The 23753-nt window shown below is 35.1% G+C and overlaps 4 protein-coding genes across 4 annotated transcripts in view; all 4 read right to left on the bottom strand.

Annotated features, from left to right (window-relative positions):
• Positions 1-235: 235 nt before the first annotated feature.
• LOC120732776 (CD209 antigen-like protein E) lies at positions 236-4566 on the bottom strand. The gene is made up of 7 exons (XM_040030594.1): positions 4381-4566; positions 3886-3963; positions 1951-2037; positions 1577-1771; positions 1325-1488; positions 1085-1197; positions 236-972 (listed from the first exon to the last, which is right to left on the bottom strand). Exons 2-7 carry the CDS (start codon positions 3929-3931, stop codon positions 846-848), a joined length of 732 nt encoding a protein of 243 aa, XP_039886528.1. The 5' UTR covers positions 3932-3963; positions 4381-4566; the 3' UTR covers positions 236-845.
• A 2038-nt stretch (positions 4567-6604) lies between these two features.
• LOC120732774 (C-type lectin domain family 4 member M-like) lies at positions 6605-10295 on the bottom strand. The gene is made up of 7 exons (XM_040030592.1): positions 10115-10295; positions 9620-9697; positions 7867-7953; positions 7419-7694; positions 7167-7330; positions 6927-7039; positions 6605-6814 (listed from the first exon to the last, which is right to left on the bottom strand). Exons 2-7 carry the CDS (start codon positions 9663-9665, stop codon positions 6688-6690), a joined length of 813 nt encoding a protein of 270 aa, XP_039886526.1. The 5' UTR covers positions 9666-9697; positions 10115-10295; the 3' UTR covers positions 6605-6687.
• Positions 10296-11375: 1080 nt separating this feature from the next.
• Positions 11376-15300, bottom strand: LOC120732775 (asialoglycoprotein receptor 2-like). Its single transcript, XM_040030593.1, has 7 exons — positions 15152-15300; positions 14657-14734; positions 12751-12837; positions 12375-12569; positions 12123-12286; positions 11883-11995; positions 11376-11770 (listed from the first exon to the last, which is right to left on the bottom strand). The coding sequence occupies exons 2-7, from the start codon at positions 14700-14702 to the stop codon at positions 11644-11646; spliced, it is 732 nt and encodes a 243-aa protein (XP_039886527.1). The 5' UTR covers positions 14703-14734; positions 15152-15300; the 3' UTR covers positions 11376-11643.
• Positions 15301-16851: 1551 nt separating this feature from the next.
• The window catches only part of LOC120732769 (C-type lectin domain family 4 member G-like), a 75616-nt gene continuing 68714 nt past the window's right edge, over positions 16852-23753 (bottom strand). Inside the window, exon 8 of the mRNA XM_040030586.1 lies at positions 16852-17588. Coding sequence (XP_039886520.1) covers positions 17462-17588 — 127 coding nt within the window. The 3' untranslated portion in view covers positions 16852-17461. The remainder of the gene's footprint in view (positions 17589-23753) is intronic.

Below are 23753 nucleotides of genomic sequence, written 5' to 3'. Positions count from 1 at the left end.
ACTTAAATCAAAAATTGATTAAAAAGATTAACCTCTGAATAAAAACATTTAACATTTAACTCATTTAAAAAAGCTTTTTTAAATTCCAAATAAAAAAACATATTTTCAAAATCTTTTTGAAAGGTTGATACTGGACTGAAATCTGGTGACTGTGGAGGCAGTTTGACTATAGTGAACTCACATAGTGTTTTATCTGGCTGGAATCAGCCAAAAGAATTGTGGGTATGAAGAGATGGACATGTTCAACAATAATACACAGGTGGACTGTGCCATTTTTATTTATGCTCAGTTGGCATAAATGACCCAAAGTGTGCCAAGAAAATACCCCCCAAACCCTTACAGCACCACCACCAGGCTGAGCTGGTGATACAAAGCAGGATGGATCCATAATTTCATTTCAATCAATGTAAATGAATAAAATCAAAACTTTACTAACAACACTAAAAAAAGTCAAGCTGATATGATAACAATATGCAAAATACACAACATGAGACTTCAATTATAAGCTGAACTTCCTGTTCTTCTCTGCTGCTCTGTAGCTGATGTTGACACTGTGACTGATTAACAAAGTCCAAATGTAGAGGCCAGCTGTCCTTCTTCTACATGTTACAGCAGTTTGAACAGTGTTGTTCTTGGCTCGACTAAAACATTTGTCATTAATATAATATAGCTTAACAATAACTATCATTGCAACATGAAAAAATCTCAGTGCAGATACTTCAAGGAACAACTGTTTGATCTGAAGTAATGCAGTGCCCTCTGTTGACCAGTTATTAATATCATCATTAATATTTTATTTTGAGACTGAGACTATCCAAAAGTCCTCTGAAGTTTTACTGCAGTATTCAAACAGACAAAGCTTTCTTTTTGCAGATCCATCGGTTCTTCTCATCACATCTCACTGATTTAAATCCTTCGTTTTGGACAGAGATTGCACAGTGACCATCAGAAGGAGGCTGGTCGATCAAGGAGCTGAGGAAAACAAGAATTCTGCTCAAGGCTGATGGACACTGGTACACTGTAATTGATTTATCACAGATTTGGGAAATACTTGGAATTTATATTGAGTCAAAGTGTCTCTTACCTATTAGTCAGATTCCTTCCATCCAGCCACTTCCATATCCCACCTTCAACTCTCAGACCAATCCAGTATCCTTTGTTTCCATCATATTTCCAACTCTTTTTACTGACAGTTTTCTGAGAACAAAGAGAAAGTTTTCAGAGTTATTTAAACAATTTGCTCTAAGAAAGCTTTCAATCTAAAGAAATTATATTTTTATTTTCATGAAGTCTGTAATAAAGTGTCACACAGTTTTCTCAGTACCTTTTCTTCTTCATTAATAACAACAGCTAAATCTGAAATCTTTCCTCTGCAGTTTTCTCGAGCTTCTTTCCAGGTTTTCCATTCATCACGTTTAGCATTATTAATTGCATAGCAGCTGGACTCAACATGATCCCAGTGAGCCTGACAAGCATTACATGTTCTGTCTGCAAGAATAGAGAATGGTCAATAAACAACATCAGTGCATATCTATGTTAAATTAGGTAATTTTGTACAAATATATTTGGAACATACTGTTTTTTTCTTTGGGACAGTAGGCATCAATGCTCCACTGAGCTCGACTAACATTGAGCTCTTTCCATTGTGTCGTCATCTGTTGTATTATTTCTGTTAGGTTTTTCTTTTCTGTCTCCAGCTCCTTATTTTTCTTTTTGAGCATCTGTGTCTCTGCAGTCAAGTTTGCGATCTGTTTTTCTAAAACTGTGGACACTATAAGGTTACAAATGACAGCAGTTAGGTTTTTTTTTAAGTGGTTTGAATATATTTATATGTTTCTTGTAAATTAGTGTAACAATAACTGTTACAAAAACACAATCAAATATAAAACATCACACTACTTTGCCCTTACACACGTCAGACCAAAGTGTAAGTTTTAAAGTTATACTCACAGTAGAATCGAAGGACCATAATTAGTAACAGAATTCCCCAGCATGTTGCTAGTGATGGAAAAGATTTATTACAAGACGACTTCTTATCTGGCAAAAAAAAAAAAAAAAAAAAAGTTATTTCAACAACCAAAATTATTCATAGTTTTCTTTAGAATACAATGAAATGTGTCAAAGATCCCTTATTATTTAAGCATTCTTCTGTTATGTACAACCACAAACTACATATTGGAGGTAGAAAAAATGATTTAACTTTGGAACAAATCTATAATCACAAAGAAAACTAAATCAGAAAACCTGAAGGCAAAACTAAGGCTAAACCTTGTTAAATGTAATACAGACCCCCAAAACTCAGAACACTATATATATAGAAAAAGGCAAAAATGTAAACACAAAAACTCCAAACTCAGACAAAAAACTCAGGGTCGATGACAGCTTTTGTCATTTCTGTTTTGTATCTTTGTGGGAGATATTACATCTTAAAAAATGTTGTTTGAAAAACCCTAAAATTCATAAACATGGTCAAAAACTTGTATTCCATTGTATAATATTTTTATTTATTTTCAGTCAAAGGTTACACAGTTTTAAACATTTAATTCCTTTTCATGGGTACATTTCTGTTTTAAATACTCTGTCCACAAACGGCCTTTGGTAAGAATTGCTTTACAAAGTCCAGACACAGAGATGAACAAAAATATGACTGACATCTGGTAATTTATTCAAAAGTGTTTTATGAAAAATCTATCAAGAGCTTATAATATCCAATTAAACATAATGTTGGAGGCAGATCTGATTACAGACAGAATTCCGTATTACTTCAGTTTCCTCAAAGTAGTAAACACATTAGTGCAACACCTTGATGCACGAACGCCAGTCAATTAAAAGTTATAAATGCTGTTTTAACAAAGATCTTTCCTGCTGTTGTCAGCTTGAAGAAGGAAAACTAAAGTATTACAGGAGTCTGTGCTACAATGTCTCCCGATCTGTCTCAGCTGACTGCATGTCTGACCATGGTTTCATCAATTATCACTGGTCAGTGTTCATTACAATATGCATATTGTAGTCAGTGGTGCTAGTTTCAGTCATTATGCAAATGTAGTGTTTTTTAAGTTGGAGAAACCTGCATTCAGCTGAGAATGAAGAAGTCACTTGGATGAGTAATGAAACGTTTTTCACAATAAAAACGCGACATCCAGATGAACAGAATCAAGTTTTTTGGATTTCCTGATTGAGCATGCATGAAGACAAGATTGTTCATTGTATCTTAATTTTTTTTTGATTTCCTTTCATCTTGTGTTCTGCTTTGCCCTCAATGTTTATCCTAATTTCATGTTCTTCTGGATAAAGGGTCAGTCAGTCAGTCAGTCTTCCAGTCTTTCTTTCTTTCTTTCTTTCTTTCTTTCTTTCTTTCTTTCTTTCTTTCGTGGAGAGAGAATTTTGTCATGTTTCGTATTGAAGAACTGTGTTTCCTTAATCAAAATAAAATGTTTTAACATTATTTTTGTAGGTTTAAATTGCTTGGGTCAACTTGAGAGCTTTAATTTTAGATTTACAAATCTAACCTGTCTTTCACAAAATAAAGGTATTGGCATGAAATAATGACTTGGTGTAGGAAATGGCAGGTGTATCAAAATATCAGTGAGAATGTGTGTCATTGTAGCAGGGTGGGCTTTGAAATACAAAGCCCGCGTTCTGAATAAACTCCAATAATAGTGGATCTCATACTTTTCATACGATGCACAAAGTAATATCAGCTGATCGCATTGAGAGCAGAAGAACCGATAAGTGTGATTGATGGGCAGGCAGACTAACAATCCCAGGGAATTGGACTACTGGGAACCAGTTCTCGATTCTCATCCCTCCTTCCAGTTGTGTTAACACAGAGTGATTTTGTTTCATTTTTGCTGTTGTCGTTTTTTTTGTTTTTTTTAAACTCACCATTTGTATCAGGAGTTTGTTGAGTTGCTTCATTTTCAACCTTCATTTCTTCATGTGCAGCTTCCTTGTCCTGTTTTACTGAGAGTTTAAAGGGTAATTGGAGTTAAGCAGTTTTCAAACAACCACAATTTTCGTAGATTTTGGGTCATTTTGAATGAACAAAATGTTTTTGCTCAATGTTGACAGAATTCAGCATCTTAAATCTAATTGGAGACATCATAGCTCTTTTTAGAAATGTATTTTTTCTCTGGAACTTTGCCTTAGATTGTACAGAGAAAGTTTGCCTTTGATGTGGCAGCACATATCTCAGTATCTGACCCACTGGGTTTGCTTACAGTCTTTTTTTACTGTTTACTATTACTGAAGAAAACATCACCTAAACCAACATGACTTGAAACAGTAATCACATAGAGATGCAGACTTTGATTCACATCAATAGCCCTGAGTTTTAGAAAATCTTTTTTTGATACACTGCATTTGAAAAGCTTCGCTTACCTGCTGATTGTGTTCATTTGTTAGTTGTTAATGTGACCTTCTCCTCTGCCGTAGTTACCGCCCTGCTGCTGAGTTTTTTGGGAGTTGTACACTGAGCAATAGCACTGTGTTTAAAATATGGAACATAATAATTATCATAATAGCAATAAGCTTCTGTTTTTGCGTGAGGATGTGAGATGTGTTGAATCTTACATTCTTTTATGGCTTCACACTGAAGACGGGGTGTTCTTATCTACAAGTCACTAGACACTTCTTGTGGCTTGTACACTGAGAAATACCACAGAGCATCATAATAAACTTCCTCAGTGCCCAGTCTGTCTTATACCAGCTTCTGCTCTTGCCTGAGAATGTAAAATGATTCCATATATGGCTTCAAACTGAAGACAGGGTGTTCTTATGTACCAGTGACTAGACACTTCTTGTTACTTGTACACTGAGAAATACCACAGAGCATGATAATAAACTGCTGCTTCACCAGTGTAACTCTGTCTCTTCTAACTAACCTCTGCTTTTGACATATACACTCACTGGACACTTTATTAGGCAGGCGATGCCTGTACTGAGATGACATTGGCTTTGCCTTTATAACTCCATTAATTCTTCAACAAGGTCCAAGAAATATTCCTGAGATTACTATTATTATGATTGCATCTTACACTTGCTGCAGATTTGCCAGCTGGAAATCCATGATGTGAATTCCCCACACCACACAGAACTAATGAGCCAACCACAAGGCATCAACTCATTGCATTTAGACATGTATATAGAGTCAAGACAACCTGCTTAAGTTCAAACTAAGCCTCAAAATAAGGAAACCAACTCCCATGCTCCTACCTGTTCATGAAAAAAATGACAAAATGTTGATGCTTGTGGGGAAGAGAATAGATGTGTCAAGGCAAATAAGACACTTTTTAAACCATGTGGAGCAGCTCTCACCATTAAAAACATGATAACTTTAGTCAGCTTAGTCAACTTTAGATTTAGTTGTGTTAATGCTGTAAAGCGCAGGATTCTTTATTTCGATGTGCGAGACTCTTGTGGTCCCTTCATGAAATTAGCACAAAGTATGTGGAAGCGGTTAAAAGCCACAAAAACATGCAGAAGCAACTAGAATAATAAAGAGAAACAGGAACATTGTTGTGTGAATGTTACACAGCATTTAAATGTAAATTCAAGCTAGCATTCACCAAATTGTGTTCCACACATTTTTTGGCCTTTGACTACTTCCACATACTTTGTGCTATTTTTATGTAGGACCACAAGAGAAATAAAGAATCCTGTGCTAAATAATAACATTGTGTAATATAATGTGCATCTGTAAATTCAATTATGAATGGGTTTTAAATTATTCTATTTATTTAAACATTAATAAAGTAAGTTATACTTTTTTAATAATTTAATTTAGAATAAAAACACTATTTATAAATCAATATTTCAAAATGAATTATTCATCCATGAATAAATACTTAAATCAAAAATTGATTAAAAAGATTAACCTCTGAATAAAACCATTTAACATTTAACTCATTTAAAAAGCTTTTTCAAATTCCAAATAAAAAAACATATTTTCAAAATCTTTTTGAAAGGTTGATACTGGACTGAAATCTGGTGACTGTGGAGGCAGTTTGACTATAGTGAACTCACATAGTGTTTTATCTGGCTGGAATCAGCCAAAAGAATTGTGGGTATGAAGAGATGGACATGTTCAACAATAATACACAGGTGGACTGTGCCATTTTTATTTATGCTCAGTTGACATAAATGACCCAAAGTGTGCCAAGAAAATACCCCCCAAACCCTTACAGCACCACCACCAGGCTGAGCTGGTGATACAAAGCAGGATGGATCCATAATTTCATTTCAATCAATGTAAATGAATAAAATCAAAACTTTACTAACAACACTAAAAAAAGTCAAGCTGATATGATAACAATATGCAAAATACACAACATGAGACTTCAATTATAAGCTGAACTTCCTGTTCTTCTCTGCTGCTCTGTAGCTGATGTTGACACTGTGACTGATTAACAAAGTCCAAATGTAGAGGCCAGCTGTCCTTCTTCTACATGTTACAGCAGTTTGAACAGTGTTGTTCTTGGCTCGACTAAAACATTTGTCATTAATATAATATAGCTTAACAATAACTATCATTGCAACATGAAAAAATCTCAGTGCAGATACTTCAGGGAACAACTCATTGATCTGAAGTAATGCAGTGCCTCTGTTGACCAGTTATTAATATCATCATTAATATTATATTTTGAGACTGAGACTATCCAAAAGTCCTCTGAAGTTTTACTGCAGTATTCAAACAGACAAAGCTTTCTTTTTGCAGATCCATGGGTTCTTCTCATCACAGCTCAATGATTTAAATCCTTCGTTTTGGACAGAGACTGCACAGTGACCATCAGAAGGAGGCTGGTTGATCCAGGAGCTGAGGAAAACAAGAATTCTGCTCAAGTCTGATGGACACTGGTACACTGTAATTGATTTATCACAGATTTGGGAAATACTTGAAATTTCTATTGATTCAAAGTGTCTCTTACCGATCAGTCAGATTCCTTCCATCCAGCCACTTCCATATCCCATCTTCAACTCTCAGACCAATCCAATATCTTTTGTTTACATCATATTTCCAACTGGTTCCATTGACAGTTTCCTGAGGACAGAGAGAAAGTTGTCAGAGATATTTAAACAATTTGCTCTAAGAAAGCTTTCAATCTAAAGAAATTATATTTTTATTTTCATGAAGTCTGTAATAACGTGTCCCACAGTTTTCTCAGTACCTTTTCTTCTTCATTAATAACAACAGCTAAATCTGAAATCTTTCCTCTGCAGTTTTCTCGAGCTTCTTCCCAGGTTTTCCATTCAGAACGTTTAGCATTATGAACTGCATAGCAGCTGGACTCAAAATATAACCAGCCATCCTGACAAGCATTACATTTTCTCTCTGCAAGAATAGAGAACGGTTAATAAACAACATCAGTGCATATCTATGTTAAATTAGGTAATTTTGTACTAATATATTTGGAACATACTGTTATTTTCTTTGGGACAGTAGGCATCAATGCTCCACTGAGCTCGACTAACATTGAGCTCTTTCCATGGTGTCATCATCTGTTGTATTATTTCTGTTAGGTTTTTCTTTTTTGTCTCCAGCTCCTCATTTTTCTTTTTGAGCTCCTGGTTTTCTGCAAGTTGTTTTTCCAAGAGAGTAGAGTCTCGTGTCAGGTTCTCCAGCTCCTCATTTTTCTTTTTGAGCATCTGTGTCTCTTCAGTCAAGTTTGCGATCCGTTTTTCTAAAACTGTGGAGACTATAAGGTCACAAAGAACAGCAGTTGGTTTTGGGTGGTTTGAATATATTTATATGTTTCTTGTAAATTAGTGTAACAATAACTGTTACAAAAACACAATCAAATATAAAACATCACACTACTTTGTCCTTACACACGTCAGACCAAAGTGTAGTTTTAAAGTTATACTCACAGTAGAATCGAAGGACCATAATTAGTAACAGAATTCCCCAGCATGTTGCTAGTGATGGAAAAGATTTATTACAAGATGACTTCTTATCTGGGAAAAAAAAAAAAAAAGTTATTTCAACAACCAAAATTATTCATATTTTTCTTGAGAATAAAATGAAATGTGTCAAAGATCCCTAATTATTTAAGCATTCTTCTGTTATGTACAAGCACAAAATACATATTGGAGGCAGAAAGAAATGATTTAACTTTGGAACAAATCTATAATCACAAAGAAATCAGAAAACCTGAAGGCAAAACTAAGGCTAAACCTTGTTAAATATAATACAGACCCCCAAAACTCAGAACACTATATATACAGAAAAAGGCAAAAATGTAAACACAAAAACTCCAAACTCAGACAAAAAACTCAGGGTCAATGACAGCTTTTGTCATTTCTGTTTTGTATCTTTGTGGGAGATATTACATCTTAAAAAATGTTGTTTGAAAAACCCTAAAATTCATAAACATGGTCAAAACTTGTAGTCCATTGTATAATATTTTTTATTTATTTTCAGTCAAAGGTTACACAGTTTTAAACATTTAATTCCTTTTCATGGGTACATTTCTGTTTTAAATACTCTGTCCACAAACAGCCTTTGGTAAGAATTGCTTTACAAAGTCCAGGAACAGAGATGAACAAAAATATGACTGACATCTGGTAATTTATTCAAAAGTGTTTTATGAAAAATCTATGTCAAGAGCTTATAATATTCAATTAAACATAATGTTGGAGGCAGATCTGATTATAGACAGAATTCCGTATTACTTCAGTTTCCTCAAAGTAGTAAACACATTAGTGCAACACCTTGATGCACGAACGCCAGTCAATTAAAAGTTATAAATGCTGTTTTAACAAAGATCTTTCCTGCTGTTGTCAGCTTGAAGAAGGAAACTAAAGTATTACAGGAGTCTTTGCTACAATGTCTCCCGATCTGTCTCAGCTGACTGCATGTCTGACCATGGTTTCATCAATTATCACTGGTCAGTGTTCATTACAATATGCATATTGTAGTCAGTGGTGCTAGTTTAAGTCATTATGCAAATGTAGTGTTTTTTAATTTGGAGAAACCTGCATTCAGCTGAGAATGAAGAAGTCACTTGGATGAGTAATGAAAAGTTTTTCTCAATAAAAACGCGACGTCCAGATGAACAGAATCAAGTTTTTTGGATTTCCTGATTGAGCATGCATCAAGACAAGATTGTTCATTGTATCTTAATTATTTTTTGATTTCCTTTCATCTTGTGTTCTGCTTTGCCCTGAGTTGTTATTGTAATTTCATGTTCTTCTGGACAAAGGCCCAGTCAGTCAGTCTTTCTTTCTTTCTTTTCTTTCTTTCTTTCTTTCTTTCTTGGAGAGAGAATTTTGTCATGTTTCGTATTGAAGAACTGTGTTTACTCAATCAAAATATCAGTGAGATTGTGTGTCATTGTAGCAGGGTGGGCTTTGAAATACAAAGCCCACGATCTGAATAAACTCCAATAATAGTGGATCTCGTACTTTTTATACGATGCACAAAGTAATATCAGCTGATCGCATTGAGAGCAGAACAACTGATAAGTGTGATTGATGGGCAGGCAGACTAACAATCCCAGGGAATTGGACTACTGGAAACCAGTTCTCGATTCCCATCCCTCCTTCCAGTTGTGTTAACACAGAGTGATTTTGTTTGATTTTTGTTGTTGTCGTTTTTAAAAAATTTTTTTTTTAAACTCACCATTTGTATCAGGAGTTTGTTGAGTTGCTTCATTTTCAACCTTCATTTCTTCATGTGCAGCTTCCTTGTCCTGTTTTACTGAGAGTTTAAAGGGTAAATGGAGTTAAGCAGTTTTCAAACAACCACAATTTTCGTAGACTTTGGGTCATTTTGAATGAACAAAATGTTTTTGCTCAATGTTGACAGAATTCAGCATCTTAAATCTAATTGGAGACATCATAGCTCTTTTTAGAAATGTATTTTTTCTCTGGAACTTTGCCTTAGATTCTACAGGGAAAGTTTGCCTTTGATGTGGCAGCACATATCTCAGTATCTGACCCACTGGATTTGCTTATAGTCTTTTTTTACTGTTTACTATTACTGAAGAAAACATCACCTAAACCAACATGACTTGAAACAGTAATCACATAGAGATGCAGACTTTGATTCACATCAATAGCCCTGAGTTTTAGAAAATCTTTTTTTGATACACTGCATTTGAAAAGCTTCGCTTACCTGCTGATTGTGTTCATTTGTTAGTTGTTAATATGACCTTCTCCTCTGCCGTAGTTACCGCCCTGCTGCTGAGTTTTTTGGGACTTGTACACTGAGCAATAGCACTGTGTTTAAACAATAGAAAATAATAATTATCATAATAGCAATAAGCTTCTGTTTTTGCGTGAGGATGTGAGATGTGTTGAATCTTACATTCTTTATGGCTTCACACTGAAGACGGGTGTTCTTAATCTACAAGTCACTAGACACACTTCTTGTGGCTTGTACACTGAGAAATACCACAGAGCATCATAATAAACTTCCTCAGTGCCCAGTCTGTCTTATACCAGCTTCTGTTTTTGCCTGAGAATGTAAAATGATTCCATATATGGCTTCAAACTGAAGACAGGTGTTTCTTATGTAACCAGTGACTAGACACTTCTTGTTACTTGTACACTGAGAAATACCACAGAGCATGATAATAAACTGCTGCTTCACCAATGTAACTCTGTCTCTTCTAACTAACCTCTGCTTTTGTCATATACACTCACTGGACACTTTATTAGGCATGCGATGCTTGTCCTGAGATGACATTGGCTTTGCCTTTATAACTCCATTAATTCTTCAACAAGGTCCAAGAAATATTCCTGAGATTATTATTATTATGATTGCATCTTACACTTGCTGCAGATTTGCCAGCTGGAAATCCATGATGTGAATTCCCCACACCACACAGAACCAATGAGCCAACCACAAGGCATCAACTCATTGCATTTAGACATGTATATAGAGTCAAGACAACCTGCTTAAGTTCAAACTAAGCCTCAAAATAAGGAAACCAACTCCCATGCTCCCTGTTTTTCATGAAAAAAATGACAAAATGTTGATGCTTGTGGGGAAGAGAATAGATGTGTCAAGGCAAATAAGACACTTTTTAAACCATGTGGAGCAGCTTTCACCATTAAAAACATGATAACTTTAGTCAGCTTAGTCAACTTTAGATTTAGTTGTGTTAATGCTGTAAAGCGCAGGATTTTTTATTTCAATGTGCGAGACTCTTGTGGTCCCTTCATGAAATTAGCACAAAGTATGTGGAAGCGGTTAAAAGCCACAAAAACATGCAGAAGCAACTAGAATAATAAAGAGAAACAGGAACATCATTGTGTGAATGTTACACAGCATTTAAATGTAAATTCAAGCTAGCATTCACCAAATTGTGTTCCACACATTTTTTGGCCTTTGACTACTTCAAACTACTTCTACATTTGGACTAAGTCCAAATGTAGAGGCCAGCTGTCCTTCTTCTACATGTTACAGCAGTTTGAACAGTGTTGTTCTTGGCTCGACTAAAACATTTGTCATTAATATAATATAGCTTAACAATAACTATCATTGCAACATGAAAAAATCTCAGTGCAGATACTTCAGGGAACAACTCATTGATCTGAAGTAATGCAGTGCCCTCTGTTGACCAGTTATTAATATCATCATTAATATTATATTTTGAGACTGAGACTATCCAAAAGTCCTCTGAAGTTTTACTGCAGTATTCAAACAGACAAAGCTTTCTTTTTGCAGATCCATGGGTTCTTCTCATCACAGCTCAATGATTTAAATCCTTCGTCTTGTACAGAGACTGCACAGTGACCATCAGAAGGAGGCTGGTTGATCAAGGAGCTGAGGAAAACAAGAATTCTGCTCAAGGCTGATGGACACTGGTACACTGTAATTGATTTATCACAGATTTAGGAAATACTTGAAATTTCTATTGATTCAAAGTGTCTCTTACCTATTAGTCAGATTCCTTCCATCCAGCCACTTCCATATCCCATCTTCAACTCTCAGACCAATCCAGTATCCTTTGTTTTCATCATATTTCCAACTCTTTTTAATGACAGTTTTCTGAGAACAAAGAGAAAGTTTTCAGAGATATTTAAACAATTTGCTCTAAGAAAGCTTTCAATCTAAAGAAATTATATTTTTATTTTCATGAAGTCTGTAATAAAGTGTCCCACAGTTTTCTCAGTACCTTTTCTTCTTCATTAATAACAACAGCTAAATCTGAAATCTTTCCTCTGCAGTTTTCTTGAGCTTCTTTCCAGGTTTTCCATTCATCACGCTCAGGATTATTAGTTGCATAGCAGCTGGGCTCAGCATATTCCCAGCCAGCCTGACAAGGCTCACATTTTCTGTCTGCAAGAATAGAGAACTGTCAATAAACAACTTCAGTGCATATCTATGTTAACTTAGGTAATTTTGTACAAATATATTTGGAACATACTGTTTTTTTCTTTGGGACAGTAGGCATCAATGCTCCACTGAGCTCGACTAACATTGAGCTCTTTCCATTGTGTCGTCATCTGTTGTATTATTTCTGTTAGGTTTTTCTTTTCTGTCTCCAGCTCCTTATTTTTCTTTTTGAGCATCTGTGTCTCTGCAGTCAAGTTTGCGATCTGTTTTTCTAAAACTGTGGACACTATAAGGTTACAAGCGACAGCAGTTAGTTTTTTTTTTTAAAGTGGTTTGAATATATTTATATGTTTCTTGTAAATTAGTGCAACAATAACTGTTACAAAAACACAATCAAATATAAAACATCACACTACTTTGCCCTTACACACGTCAGACCAAAGTGTAAGTTTTAAAGTTATACTCACAGTAGAATCGAAGGACCATAATTAGTAACAGAATTCCCCAGCATGTTGCTAGTGATGGAAAAGATTTATTACAAGACGACTTCTTATCTGGCAAAAAAAAAAAAAAAAAAAAGTTATTTCAACAACCAAAATTATTCATAGTTTTCTTTAGAATACAATGAAATGTGTCAAAGATCCCTTATTATTTAAGCATTCTTCTGTTATGTACAACCACAAACTACATATTGGAGGTAGAAAAAATGATTTAACTTTGGAACAAATCTATAATCACAAAGAAAACTAAATCAGAAAACCTGAAGGCAAAACTAAGGCTAAACCTTGTTAAATGTAATACAGACCCCCAAAACGCAGAACACTATATATACAGAAAAAGGCAAAAATGTAAATACAAAAACTCCAAACTCAGACAAACTCAGGGTCGATGACAGCTTTTGTCATTTCTGTTTTGTATCTTTGTGGGAGATATTACATCTTAAAAAATGTTGTTTGAAAAGCCCTAAAATTCAGAAACATGGTCAAAACTTGTATTCCATTGTATAATATTTTTAATTTATTTTCAGTCAAAGGTTACACAGTTTTAAACATTTAATTCCTTTTCATGGGTACATTTCTGTTTTAAATACTCTGTCCACAAACGGCCTTTGGTAAGAATTGCTTTACAAAGTCCAGGAACAGAGATTAAGGAAAATATGACTGACATCTGGTAATTTATTCAAAACTGTTTTATGAAAAATCTATGTCAAGAACTTATAATATCCAATTAAACATAATGTTGGAGGCAGATCTGATTATAGACAGAATTCCGTATTACTTCAGTTTCCTCAAAGTAGTAAACACATTAGTGCAACACCTTGATGCACGAACGCCAGTCAATTAAAAGTTATAAATGCTGTTTTAACAAAGATCTTTCCTGCTGTTGTCAGCTTGAAGAAGGAAAACTAAAGTATTACAGGAGTCTTTGCTAATGTCTCCCGATCTGTCTCAGCTGACTGCATGTCTGACCATGGTTTCATCAATTATCACTGGTCAGTGTTCATTACAATATGCATGTTGTAGACAGTGGTGCTAGTTTCAGTCATTATGCAAATGTAGTGTTTTTTAAGTTGGAGAAACCTGCATTCAGCTGAGAATGAAGAAGTCACAATGAAACGTTTTTCTCAATGAAAACGCGACGTCCAGATGAACAGAATCAAGTTTTTTGGATTTCCTGATTGAGCATGCATCAAGACAAGATTGTTCATTGTATCTTAATTATATTATGATTTCCTTTCATCTTGTGTTCTGCTTTGCCCTCAATGTTTATCCTAATTTCATGTTCTTCTGGATAAAGGCCCAGTCAGTCAGTCTTCCAGTCTTTCTTTCTTTCTTTCTTTCTTTCTTTCTTTCTTTCTTTCGTGGAGAGAGAATTTTGTCATGTTTCGTATTGAAGAACTGTGTTTCCTTAATCAAAATAAAATGTTTTAACATTATTTTTTAGGTTTAAATTGCTTGGGTCAACTTGAGAGCTTTAATTTTAGATTTACAAATCTAACCTGTCTTTCACAAAATAAAGGTATTGGCATGAAATAATGACTTGGTGTAGGAAATGGCAGGTGTATCAAAATATCAGTGAGAATGTGTGTCATTGTAGCAGGGTGGGCTTTGAAATACAAAGCCCGCGTTCTGAATAAACTCCAATAATAGTGGATCTCATACTTTTCATACGATGCACAAAGTAACATCAGCTGATCGCATTGAGAGCAGAACAACCAATAAGTGTGATTGATGGGCAGGCAGACTAACAATCCCAGGGAATTGGACTACTGGAAACCAGTTCTCGATTCCCATCCCTCCTTCCAGTTGTGTTAACACAGAGTGATTTTGTTTGATTTTTGTTGTTGTCGTTTTTTGTTTTTTTTAAACTCACCATTTGTATCAGGAGTTTGTTCAGTTGCTTTATTTTCAACCTTCATTTCTTCATGTGCAGCTTCCTTGTCCTGTTTTACTGAGAGTTTAAAGGGTAAATGGAGTTAAGCAGTTTTCAAACAACCACAATTTTCGTAGATTTTGGGTCATTTTGAATGAACAAAATGTTTTTGCTCAATGTTGACAGAATTCAGCATCTTAAATCTAATTGGAGACATCATAGCTCTTTTTAGAAATGTATTTTTTCTCTGGAACTTTGCCTTAGATTCTACAGGGAAAGTTTGCCTTTGATGTGACAGCACATATCTCAGTATCTGACCCACTGGATTAGCTTACAGTCTTTTTTTACTGTTTACTATTACTGAAGAAAACATCACCTAAACCAACATGACTTGAAACAGTAATCACATAGAGATGCAGACTTTGATTCACATCAATAGCCCTGAGTTTTAGAAAATCTTTTTTTGATACACTGCATTTGAAAAGCTTAGCTTACCTGCTGATTGTGTTCATTTGTTAGTTCTTAATATGACCTTCTCCTCTGCCGTAGTTACCGCCCTGCTGCTGAGTTTTTTGGGAGTTGTACACTGAGCAATAGCACTGTGTTTAAAATATGGAACATAACAATCATCATAATAGCAATAAGCTTCTGTTTTTGCGTGAGGATGTGAGATGTGTTGAATCTTACATTCTTTTATGGCTTCACACTGAAGATGGGGTGTTCTTATCTACAAGTCACTAGACACACTTCTTGTGGCTTGTACACTGAGAAATACCACAGAGCATCATAATAAACTTCCTCAGTGCCCAGTCTGTCTTATACCAGCTTCTGTTTTTGCCTGAGAATGTAAAATGATTCCATATATGGCTTCAAACTGAAGACAGGGTGTTCTTATGTACCAGTGACTAGACACTTCTTGTTACTTGTACACTGAGAAATACCACAGAGCATCATAATAAACTGCTGCTTCACCAATGTAACTCTGTCTCTTCTAACTAACCTCTGCTTTTGTCATATACACTCACTGGACACTTTATTAGGCACGCGATGCCTGTACTGAGATGACATTGGCTTTGCCTTTATAACTCCATTAATTCTTCAACAAGGTCCAAGAAATATTCCTGAGATTACTATTATTATGATTGCATCTTACACTTGCTGCAGATTTGCCAGCTGGAAATCCATGATGTGAATTCCCCACACCACACAGAACCAATGAGCCAACCACAAGGCATCAACTCATTGCATTTAGACATGTGTATATGTAGTCAAGACAACCTGCTTAAGTTCAAACTAAGCCTCAAAATAAGGAAACCAACTCCCATGCTCCCTGTTTTTCATGAAAAAAATGACAAAATGTTGATGCTTGTGGGGAAGAGAATAGATGTGTCAAGGCAAATAAGACACTTTTTAAACCATGTGGAGCAGCTCTCACCATTAAAAACATGATAACTTTAGTCAGCTTAGTCAACTTTAGATTTAGTTGTGTTAATGCTGTGAAGCGCAGGATTTTTTATTTTGATGTGCGAGACTCTTGTGGTCCTTCATGAAATTAGCACAAAGTATGTGGAAGCGGTTAAAAGCCACAAAAACATGCAGAAGCAACTAGAATAATAAAGAGAAACAGGAACATTGTTGTGTGAATGTTACACAGCATTTAAATGTAAATTCAAGCCAGCATTCACCAAATAGTGCTGCACACATTTTTTGGCCTTTGACTACTTCCACATACTTTGTGCTATTTTTATGTAGGACCACAAGAGAAATAAAGAATCCTGTGCTAAATAATAATATTGTGTAATATAATGTGCATCTGTAAATTCATTTATGAATGGGTTCTAAATTATTCTATTTATTTAAACATTAATAAAGTAAGTTATTTTTTTAATAATTTAATTTAGAATAAAAACACTATTTATAAATCAATATTTCAAAATGATTTATTCATCCATGAATAAATACTTAAATCAAAAATTGATTAAAAAGATTAACCTCTGAATAAAAACATTTAACATTTAACTCATTTAAAAAAGCTTTTTTAAATTCCAAATAAAAAAACATATTTTCAAAATCTTTTTGAAAGGTTGATACTGGACTGAAATCTGGTGACTGTGGAGGCAGTTTGACTATAGTGAACTCACATAGTGTTTTATCTGGCTGGAATCAGCCAAAAGAATTGTGGGTATGAAGAGATGGACATGTTCAACAATAATACACAGGTGGACTGTGCCATTTTTATTTATGCTCAGTTGGCATAAATGACCCAAAGTGTGCCAAGAAAATACCCCCCAAACCCTTACAGCACCACCACCAGGCTGAGCTGGTGATACAAAGCAGGATGGATCCATCATTTCATTTCAATCAATGTAAATGAATAAAATCAAAACTTTACTAACAACACTAAAAAAAGTCAAGCTGATATGATAACAATATGCAAAATACACAACATGAGACTTCAATTATAAGCTGAACTTCCTGTTCTTCTCTGCTGCTCTGTAGCTGATGTTGACACTGCGACTGATTAACAAAGTCCAAATGTAGAGGCCAGCTGTCCTTCTTCTACATGTTACAGCAGTTTGAACAGTGTTGTTCTTGGCTCGACTAAAACATTTGTCATTAATATAACATAGCTTAACAATAACTATCATTGCAACATGAAAAAATCTCAGTGCAGATACTTCAGGGAACAACTCATTGATCTGAAGTAATGCAGTGCCCTCTGTTGACCAGTTATTAATATCATCATTAATATTATATTTTGAGACTGAGACTATCCAAAAGTCCTCTGAAGTTTTACTGCAGTATTCAAACAGACAAAGCTTTCTTATTGCAGATCCATGGGTTCTTCTCATTACAGCTCAATGATTTAAATCCTTCGTTTTGGACAGAGACTGCACAGTGACCATCAGAAGGAGGCTGGTTGATCCAGGAGCTGAGGAAAACAAGAATTCTGCTCAAGTCTGATGGACACTGGTACACTGTAATTGATTTATCACAGATTTGGGAAATACTTGAAATTTCTATTGATTCAAAGTGTCTCTTACCTATTAGTCATATCCCTTCCATCCAGCCACTTCCATTTCCCATCTTCAACTCTCAGACCAATCCAGTATCCTTTGTTTTCATCATATTTCCAACTCTTTTCACTGACAGTTTCCTGAGGACAGAGAGAAAGTTGTCAGAGTTATTTAAACAATTTGCTCTAAGAAAGCTTTCAATCTAAAGAAATTATATTTTTATTTTCATGAAGTCTGTCATAAAGTGTCCCACAGTTTTCTCAGTACCTTTTCTTCTTCATTAACAACAGCTAAATCTGAAATCTTTCCTCTGCAGTTTTCTCGAGCTTCTTTCCAGGTTTTCCATTTTTCACGTTTAGCATTATTAATTGCATAGCAGCTGGACTCAACATGATCCCAGTGAGCCTGACAAGCATTACATGTTCTGTCTGCAAGAATAGAGAATGGTCAATAAACAACATCAGTGCATATCTATGTTAAATTAGGTAATTTTGTGCAAATATATTTGGAACATACTGTTATTATCTTTGGGACAGTAGGCATCAATGCTCCACTGAGCGTGACTAATATTGAGCTCAATCCATTGTGTCGTCATCTGTTGTATTATTTCTGTTAGGTTTTTCTTTTTTGTCTCCAGCTCCTCATTTTTCTTTTCGAGCTCCTGGTTTTCTGCAAGTTGTTTTTCCAAGAGAGTAGAGTCTCGTGTCAGGTTGTGACTCTGGAGAATGAGGTTGGTTTGGTTCCTCCTCAAGTCTTCAGTGTCTGAGCTGAGTTTGCAGTATAGATCTATCAGTTTGTGATTGGCAACAGTTTGCTGTTTGGTTTTCTTCTAACCGCTTCAGGCGAGTTCAGTAATTGTCAGTTAATAATGTGCAAACTCTAAGCCCCTAAAGAAATCCCATTATGTTGTTTTATTTCTTTTTCCATTTTGTTTCTGTAATTTTATCACTGTTCAAAACATCTTCTGTCTGTTCTAATTCAGGTTTCCCAAATTTCTGGGCATTAATAGCTATCTTTGTGCTTTTCAGATTTGTCAGATTAATTTTAAATAAAGAACAAAAAGAAGTAAACCACAAATCCCACACTCTGTCTTTTATCACTGCCAATATCTGGCATGCAATTATTCATTATTTTGAACCATGCATTCATGTAATTCACACTGTATTTTGTATGTAAATACAAAAAGTATATATTTGTTTTGAATTTTTTTTTTCTAGCTGAAGATAGGTTGTGTCAGCATAAGGAATTTGTATAACAACAACAACAACAACAACAACAATACTACTACTACTAATAATAATGATAATAAACACATCTTTTATACATGAAATGATCTTTTTCATACTTACGGTAGACAGTGACTGCTATGATGCCCAACACCAACATGACACAAATGATTCCCAAACAACAAGCCAACTGTTTATAGTGGCGATGTCTGCTCATAGTTCTGTCTGATGTCTTGTCTGGCAAAATATTTATAGTCTTGAGTTAGTGAAGACTTGATAAAAATGTCATATAGTTTAAAAGTGGACATGAAACACATTTATTGGAGCTAATTTACACCATGGAGCCCATATGTAAAAAACTATAATAGATGTAACAGTGTCTGTGAAGCCAAAGAAATAACTGTTTGAAGTTAGAGATTTTAAGAACATGTTTAGCGGGATCTTGTGCCAGTACAGAACGTGACATCACTGCGTTGCTTGGCTGTTGTTAATAGACTTACATTAGTTTATCTTAGTTAACTAGTGACAGAAGTGATATCTCAGTAGAAAACAAAGACACTAAAACAAACAAACAAAAAAAAATGTCTTAAAAAAACTCTTTGTGGCAGCCCCTGGCATGTTTTATGTCGAACATGATTGGAAGTCCTGACAGCATGTCAGCATGAAAAAAAAACCCAGTGTTTACAATCGAACTTCGCTTTTCCTCACTTCTATTGTTAAGAAATATGCTCAGTGAGATAATGTGAGCTAACGATTCCTAAATCTAAATAAGAAATTAAGGTTTCCAAAAAGTGTGGCAATCAATCTTGTAGGCAATCTTGTAGGCAATCTTTTCCCTGTGGACATGCTGATGGATGTTAGGATTCCCGATCACACTTCGGTGAGAAACTTAGTTACATTTATGGTGTGATGCGCATATGGTAATCAGTTCTGCCATAAACTGTCTACATGTGTTTTGGGAAAAAGCGAACACTTTATTGCATAAATAAAGTGCTAATCGCTAACTCGCAAACAACTAAAAAACTACTTCTTAAGAGACGGAGCTTTGTTTTCTTTTGTTTTTAACATAAAGCTCATTGCAGACAAGGTTGGGAGCAACCATCATAAATAGTTTTAGTTCTAGTGTCCTTGTTTTCTGCTGAGTTATTGGTCACTAGTTAGCTGACACTGTGAAATTAACCAGTAACGTGTCTTACTATAATAAGGAACAAGAGAACGTTTGGATTTCTTCTAATTTAGCAGATTTCTTAACATGTGAGAAAGAGAAATTTCTGCCACTGTTACGCAAAAACAAGACAGTTTATTATTATTGTTGCTGTATGTGTAATGTGTTTACCAAGAAAATGGGTTTACCCTCACGCTAGTGCAATGAAACATTCTGTCATCACTGATAGTCACCTGTCACTCTCATTCTGTCCTTTCTAGAGATCTTTAAAAGTGCCTTAAATGACAAAATATTTATTCTGTTAAAGTGGAAATCCAAAGTGGAAACTTAAAAAAAACATGTAAGAGGCTAGCAGTTAAAACAAACCTTTGAATATATGACTTATGAATGTACAAAGATTGAAATACACATACCTCACTATGATATATAAACTATTGTAGCTCAATGTATTTTTGAAAACTAATGACCAAAATGCAGTTTTGTCATTTTTTATTCACACATGCTTGCGGAGCTCTTATGGAAACTAGTATAAATCCTGATAACCCACATGACAGCCGTGAATTATGAACCCTGCTGACACAACTTTCCAGCAACCAACCCAGTGACATCATGTTCTATGCTGGCACAAGATGGCGCTAAACATGCTCTAAAATCTTTAAACACTTATTTGTTGAATCCGGATTTGTAGACAGTGCTAAATCTATGATCGTTTCTTTTTCTTTAGAGAGAAGGGTGTCTCATGTCCACTTTAAAACAAATATTGTAACATTGAAATACTTATTTTATTCATGTAGGGCAATGAAACTGAAGTAAACGTTCTTCTCGTCTGGCACAAAAATCTAAATAACAGAAATATATTGTTTTATCTATTTGCTTATTGGTTAATTGATTATTCAATGTTGCTATTTATAAGTCCAACATTTCCTTTTTGTCTCGCTGTCTCAAATGATGGTATTTTAAACACAGCGGTTAGTTAAAAAACAGGAAGCACTTCATTTGAGTGTCTGGAACAGCTGAAGCCACATATCATAGCTTTGAAATGTGCGTTTACACAATGTAACTCATACTGTTCTCTATCTTTTGGAACATAAGCCTTATAAGGAGCATCTCCTAACTATTATGAGCATGAATGATAAAATCATTTTATTATTAAACTGTTAAATACCACTTATCCTTCAAAAACCTTGGTAAAAATGATTGTAAGAGAAGAACGTCCACTGTTTGAATCTAATTGTAAAACTCAGGATGTTTCAATTCTCTTCATTAAATCCCTGTTAGGGAAATGCTCCAGTTTGAAAGACACCCAAACTGATCAGTACTCGTCACACCTTCTTGTACTGACAGTTTTAGAAATTTTCACTGTATTGGACATTTATTTACGGTGGATTTGTGTTTTCTTTTTTCAACTCACCGTTTGTGTCCGGAGTTTGTTCCTTTGCTTCATTTGCTCCTTTGCTCATTTTCACCTCCACTTCATCATAAACCGTTTCCTCCTTTTTAACTGAAAGGTTGATTGGCATTCATAAGTTATCATATAACAAGGCTTTCTAAACCTTATTGTATTGAAATATTGCATGTTTGCTTTCATGCAAATGCTTATTGAATTATTTTGGACAGCTATTTGTTCAGTGTTGACACAATTCAGTGTCTTAACTGGGGTTGTGCTGGGAGCTGTCCAAGCAGAGATGCACAGACCTCTCTCTCAGCCACCTCCTCCATTCCTTTTGGTGGAAAAAAACAGGATGTTCCAAGCAAGCTGAGACGTAAACTCTCCAGTGTTTTCTGTGTCTGTCACAGAGTTTCATGCCAGAAACACCTCACCTAAGAGGCATCTAGGACACATTCAAGTCAGATCCCCAAGCCACTAGTTGAAGTGGTTCAGGCACCAAGGTCTTAAAATATCAGTGTAAAAATCCTACTTAGCTCAAGATCTTATTTGCTGATTTCTACTGATATTTTTTCTAGTCATTGTTACTGCAGAAAACTGTTTAAAACAAATCAACATTGAGTAAATTTGCAATTTTATTCATCATAAGTAGCTTAGAATATATTTTTGATGCAGTGCATTGGAAAAACTTACCTTTTGTTGAATGTTTCTTTTTTTTGAATTTGACTGTGGCATAGCTAACTTCCTCCTCTGCCATTCTTGCAGACTTTCCGTTGAGCTTCGTGTAACTTCTAGACAGAGAAATAGCCCTTTATAAGAGCCACAGGGAACCAAAATAAGAGACAAGGTTGAATCTTCTGACGTGTCGTGTCTGTTTCTATTGCCAACTTCTCCTTATGGGTGTGAAAATAATTTGCATGCATGTCATGATCAGTATAAACCTCAAAGTTGTGAAAATATACTGGAGGCAGTGTACATACTGGAAAGTGATTTCTATAACAATATATGCAAAGCAGAGTCACAACACCATCAAAAATATGTTAGAGTCAAAAAATAGCATGTTATATAATAACTGTTCAAATAAAGACATTATCACTTTAGGGACTGGGATTATCTCAGGATAGACCACATGAGTCACCAGAAATTCTACTAGATACACTATGTGGTGTACTGGGGCAGCTGCGGTAGCTCATTGGAGAAAGTTAAATTGACCCCCCGTCTTCTCCATTCTGGATGTTGGGCATGATACTGATCTCCAAATTACCCCCAATGCGTCCGCTTGAGTGTGACTGTGTGTGAGTGTCATCATACAAGACACTTGGATATTGAAAAAAAGCACTTGTATAAACCTGTGTGCGACTGGGTGAATGAGGCTTGTAGTTACCAAAAGCACTTTCTCGTGGTGTAGATTGAACAAGGTGCTTGAAACATTTCTCTGATATCTTGGTCCATATTGACATGATGGCATTACACAGTTACTCGAGATTTGTCGGCTGCACATCTGCATGAATGAGAAGTTGAAGAGTTGTATCTAATTATGTGACAATGAATGTAATATAATGTGTCATGGTTCTAGGTCTGGTGACCCAGTGTTTATGTTTTTGATCATTAATATTCTTTGATTTAGTTACTGGTTATATTTTCTAGTTCTTAAGTTTTGTTACTGTGCCTCCCTTGTGTTCCATGTGTCACGCTGAGTCAGTTATGTTTTCATGTTTGCTCTTTCTTAATTTTTGTGTATTCATTATTTGTTGTAAAAAATGGATCATGATCAGGGTTTAGTCTTTTATTAATGGTTTGAGTTCATGTTCCCTTCCATTTAAGAGTTTTTTTTTTTAAATATTTCATGCCTTTAGTCTTTGTTTTGGTTTTGTTGATAGGTCTGCTAGTTCCCTTTTGTGTTCCCTTCTTTTCCTCCAGTCTTTCCCCTGTGTTTGTCTTTTGTCGCTGTGTCAAATTAATATGGTTACATATTACATATTTCATTACAGTTTTTCTCTTCATCTTGTTTGTAGACTTTGACAGTAATACACCTGCCTTGCCAAGAATTTCTTGATGTGTAGATGTTAAGCTGTTTTTCTTGACCATTGAAATAATTCTGTAATGCATTTTCAAGCTTTGTTCAGAGCTTGGAAAAAAAACATGTTTAAAGAAGTCTTGTCTCTTTTCTTCCCAAGCTTCTTAGATTAACATGAGCTGGATGTCTGAGAACCTTCATAGGCAATTCTGTAATGCACTTTAGTTGTCTTCTGTTGTCTTTCAGCTCTTTTGGTGTTGCTGAGTTGGTCAGTACAGCATAAAT

The sequence above is a fragment of the Simochromis diagramma genome, unplaced genomic scaffold, assembly GCF_900408965.1.
Source record: "Simochromis diagramma unplaced genomic scaffold, fSimDia1.1 OVJJ01000361.1, whole genome shotgun sequence".
NCBI classification, from domain to species: domain Eukaryota; kingdom Metazoa; phylum Chordata; class Actinopteri; order Cichliformes; family Cichlidae; genus Simochromis; species Simochromis diagramma.
Note: the sequence above shows the minus strand (reverse complement) of the source record. Positions and strands in the feature narration are given on the sequence as shown.